The 4,811-nt window shown below is 40.3% G+C and overlaps 1 protein-coding gene across 1 annotated transcript; it reads left to right on the top strand.

The window, feature by feature from the left end:
- Positions 1-2,371: 2,371 nt before the first annotated feature.
- LOC309559787 (olfactory receptor 6C3-like) lies at positions 2,372-3,274 on the top strand (the record flags this gene model as incomplete). The annotated part of the gene is made up of 1 exon (XM_082263221.1): positions 2,372-3,274. One exon carries the CDS (start codon positions 2,372-2,374, stop codon positions 3,272-3,274), a length of 903 nt encoding a protein of 300 aa, XP_082119347.1.
- Positions 3,275-4,811: the final 1,537 nt, after the last annotated feature.

The raw sequence follows: 4,811 nt of genomic DNA, 5'->3' as shown, positions 1-4,811 counted from the left end.
TTTTTAATTAAAAAAAAAAAAAATTCCCACAATGTAAATCCATTGTCAATTACATCATCCAGTGATCTTTTTCAATCACGATAAGCAATGCCCACTGACCCAGTGAAAAATAAAACACGCCCACTGTCTGACTTGCCTAATACAGTTACTGTGCACCTTACTGACTGAGGGATTCTCCACTGACTGCTAAAATGTAAACAAGTGGATGAGAAAGTTGAGGTAGTTGACCCATGTGTTTTATTTTAGCTGTTAACAGGCTTTTTATTTTTATTGCGTTGCTTCTGGGTGTAGTGCTACTATAACAAATTTACAGACATATTTAAAAGGTCAGTCTGTACAAAACTGATACTTTAGTTTCAAGCAGATGCTGAAGAGTAGTGATGGACTGAACACGCCCCTGTTCAGTTCGCACCAGAACATCTCGAACAGGGAAAAAGTTCTAGGGAACATGCAAACTCTAATAAAGTCTATGGGACACAAACATGAAAAATCAAAAATCCTCATTTTAAGGCTTATATGCAAGGTATTGCCAAAAAAGTGTATGGGGGTCTGGGTACTGCCCTGGGGGACATGTACCAATGCAAATTTTTTTTATAAAACAATTGTTTTTACAGGAGCAGTGATTTTAATAATGCTGCAATTGAGCCATGACAGCTCTTTTAGATGGGAGGGGTGTGAAGACCCTACAATCACAGCCCAGGGTTGCGGGAAGAGGCCCTTGTCCTCATCAACATGGGGACAAGGTGCTTTGGGGGGCACCCCAAAGCACCCTCATCATGTTGAGGTCAAGCGGCCTGGTATGGTTCAGGGGGGGCGTTCGCATGTCCCCCCCATCCTGGCCAGCCAGGCTGCTTGCTCCAAAAAGGGTCTGGTATAGATTTTGGGGGGGACCCCACAGCGTTTTCTTTTTTACATTTTGGCATGGAATTTCCCCTTTAAAATCTATACCAAACCCACAGGGCCTGGTATAGATTTTGGGGGGGGGGGGCATTTTTTTTATTCTGTCATAGGGTTCCCCTTAACCACTTAAATACAGGGCACTTTCACCGCCTTCCTACCCAGACCAATTTTCAGTTTTCAGTGCTCATTGGTGTCTATGGGAAGTCTCACCCCGCTTGACATGGCACTGCTCCCTATCCTTAACATTGGCGTCTATGGGAAATATCGGTGTGCTTGACATGGCACTGCTCCCTGTCTTTAACATTGGCGTCTATGTGAAATCTTGGTCAGCTTGGCATGGCACTGCTCACGAACTATAAGTGACAGGGACACAAAACTTGGGGAGCACTGAGAGGGGACTCAGAATTACAATATATCTATACATTATAAAAGTGGGGTATGCCTGTTCACTACACTGACTGCTTTCAACTCATTATCCAATAGCTACCTGCCTAACCTCTATTATCATACACTATACATGGCTGCCCTGTAAGCAGCAGCCTTATATAGTGTGGGGCGTGGACTAAGCCCTTGAGCCATGATTGGCTAAAGGTAGCCTGCATTTGGCCAATCATGGCTTTGACAGGACACTGTGCTGTCATGTGCATGTGCATGCTTTGGCCAATCATCAGTAATATATTCACTACACGAGCACAGTGCATTATGGGGCGCTCAACGGCGGGCTAAATTCCCGCCGAGCGCCCTATTTTTTTGTGTGTTCAGCGAACACACGAACAGCTGATGTTCGAGTCAAACTTACGTAGAATTGTACATAATGCTAAAGGTGCGGTTGGATAAGTAGAAAGATAACCAATGAAGAGTACAGTGATGGAGACCAAAGGCATGAAGTTTTTTGAGGAGGAGGGGATGGTCAACCATATCAAAGGCAGCAGAAAGGTCCAGGAGTAGGAGTACAGAATAGATTCCATTGGTTTTGGCCGTTAGTAGATCATTTGTCAGTTTTAGGAGAGCAGTTTCAGTGGAGTGTTGAGTGTTGAGGTTATGTGTATATGTAAATATTTATTTTTGGGTGGGCTGACTTTCTTTTCTTTAATATTGCAAATATAGGACAACAAAAATCAGGCTTATTAGCTGCTCAATTATATATGTTCTCTTTTACATACCAAAACATTTATTTTACCGGCTTTCGAGATATGATTTATCTTCACAAATCCAATAATCACTTTAATAGCATTGAGCTAAAAGGCAGGACATCACCAGGAAAGCAACAACAATGAAGGCATCAAATGTAGTTTTTAAGAGACTTTGCTCAGACAAATCATGCAATACTTTTTTATAAAGAGGTTTTTCTCAGAAGTAGTATTTTCATGGTCATTGTCAAGAGAGAACCACACATTATACATTAAAATACATCACTTAAAGTTATTTAAAAACATTTTTTTTAATAAATATGAGTTTTACAAATAAGACAATGACATTTTATTTCATTTTAAATGGGATTTCAGATGACCCAAACTTACAGTTTCCAATATTCCTTCTGATCCTGCTCACCTATCTCATCATACTGGGAGGTAACATGACTATTTTTGTACTTGTATGCATAGATCATTATCTCCACACTCCCATGTACTTCTTTCTTTGCAACTTGGCCTTCTTAGATATCTCTTATAGTGGTGTTACACTTCACCGGGTCCTTGCTAATTTTGTTACAGGAGATAATACCATCTCTTTCCCAGCCTGTATGAGTCAAATGTTTGTTTTTGCATCTTTAGCCTGTGATGAGCTTCTGATATTGACAGCAATGAGTTATGATCGCTATGTGGCTATCTGTAGACCACTGCAATATACCATGATCATGGGTCGCAAAACCTGTGTTCTGTTGGCTGCATTCTGTTGGGTCACTGGGTTTTTGGAAGCACTTCCTCTACTTGTTCAACTTTCATACATATCTTGCTTTGAGTCCAAAACAATGAACCATTTCTTCTGTGATACCATTACACTGGTGAGACTTCCCTGCAACCCCGATTTTTCCCTGGAATTAGTGATATTTGTAAATGCAGTCTTCCTGTCTACATTCCCTTTCTTGTTCACTTGTATCCCTTATGTTTTCATTGTCTACACCTCTCTGAAGATTCCTTCATCTAAAGGGAGACAGAAAACCTTCTACACTTGCTCTTCCCACCTGACTGTTGTTATTCTCCTATATTCATCTCTCTTCTGTCAATATGTTAGACCATTACGTGGGGATGTCTCCAGTAAACATTACTCTTTGCTTAACACAGCAGCTGTCCCTCTGCTAAACCCATTGATCTACAGCTTGAAAAATAAAGATGTGAAGGATGCAATAAAGAGGAGATGGAGATTGATTTCTTAAAGCTGGGTCTAGTGTGATTTATTTTAGTTACAATGAAAAATGTTAGAGGATAAAGTAAACTTGTGTTCACTATCTAATACCCAATCACATACAGGAAAAAAACAAATGAATCATATGATTAATTGAAGTGAACACATTCTCACGTTATTTACTATGTTTAGTTAACATTCACTTTAAAAAGTGCCAATTTTCTACTCCTGAGATAAAAAAAAACTCATTGATTAATCACTTTAATGTCTAATTTGATGAGTGAATAGATTTACAAGTAAAGTTAGCTGTACTTTTTACATTTATTATAAATTACAGATCATGAATGCTGGCTTTTTAGGTGTTATCTTAAATAAGATGCTTTGGTAGCAATGTCACCATAGCCGAGTTTGCTGCAAGTTCTTACTTGCATATATTGATTACCACATCTCTGTTTTACACTACTACCCACCAACACCAAAGTGGGTTTAATTGCCATTATGGCAGAGCCTAAATGGATTTTTTGTATTCTCCTCTTATTTGCATGGTTTTTCTTTAGATGTTCCAATTTTCTAAAATCATACTGGTCATTGTTTTTAAGTTGAGAGCTTGGTTAACTGTGAAAAGAACATTAGACTGTAAGCACCATCAGGGGCAGAAATATATGTGAATGGTTTAAATGTTCTGTAAAAACCTTTGGCATTGTTGTTGCTATATAAATAATTAAAATAAAACTATTAATGGTTTAATTGACTTCTGATGCTTTTTGTTTCCAATCCAGTGTGCATGCATCTACGGTATATATTACCTCTAATCTGGAATGTTATAAAATGAAAGGGGTTCTAAAGCATATATGTTTTTACCCCAATGCATTCCTTGTGTAGCAATATTTCCAGGCATTGGGCCTGATGTGGATCTGCCATTGTTACCAATAACACTTCCAACACATTGAAGTTGAAGACCCAAGTGAGAGAGCTGAGACAATGACCATTCCGGCATCTTTAGTTTGTTTTGTTTATTTTATAATGGGGATTGGAGAAGGGAATGAGTGGGATACTCCTCTGGCTCAACTAGGTTCAACTGGGACACTTTGTAGAAAAGATGCCTGTTAGCGCTGTCCTGACGCCAGCTGAATGCCGACCAACGCCTTCTGGCGCTTGAGATACTGTTCTGCTGAAAGTGCAGGAAACTTCAACTTTAACTCCCTGGTTAACTCAGAAGATCCCGGACTGTACCAATCCTTGACTCTTGACACTCTGTCTAGCTCAAAAGTCCTGTGTATGACTTTCTCCAGCCCTTCACTGACTGAGGTGGCTTCTTGTGACTGCTTGTGCTGCTGCAACTCCTAACAGTGCACACTTGACTCTTCAGGGCCCAATCGTTGGTGCCCCCTCTACCCTTCCAGGGTCCTCTCACTAGTCAACCCCCTTAACACTTCAGGGTCCTTTCACTAGGCAACCCCCTTGACACTTCAGGGTCCTTTCACTAGGCAACCCCCTTGACACTTCAGGGTCCTTTCACTAGGCAACCCTCTTGACACTTGCAGGCTTCAGGATCCCTGGGACCTTCA

The sequence above is a fragment of the Pelophylax lessonae genome (assembly GCF_965119305.1).
Source record: "Pelophylax lessonae genome assembly, chromosome: 7".
NCBI lineage: Eukaryota > Metazoa > Chordata > Amphibia > Anura > Ranidae > Pelophylax > Pelophylax lessonae.
This window is presented reverse-complemented; position numbering and strand designations above follow the sequence as displayed.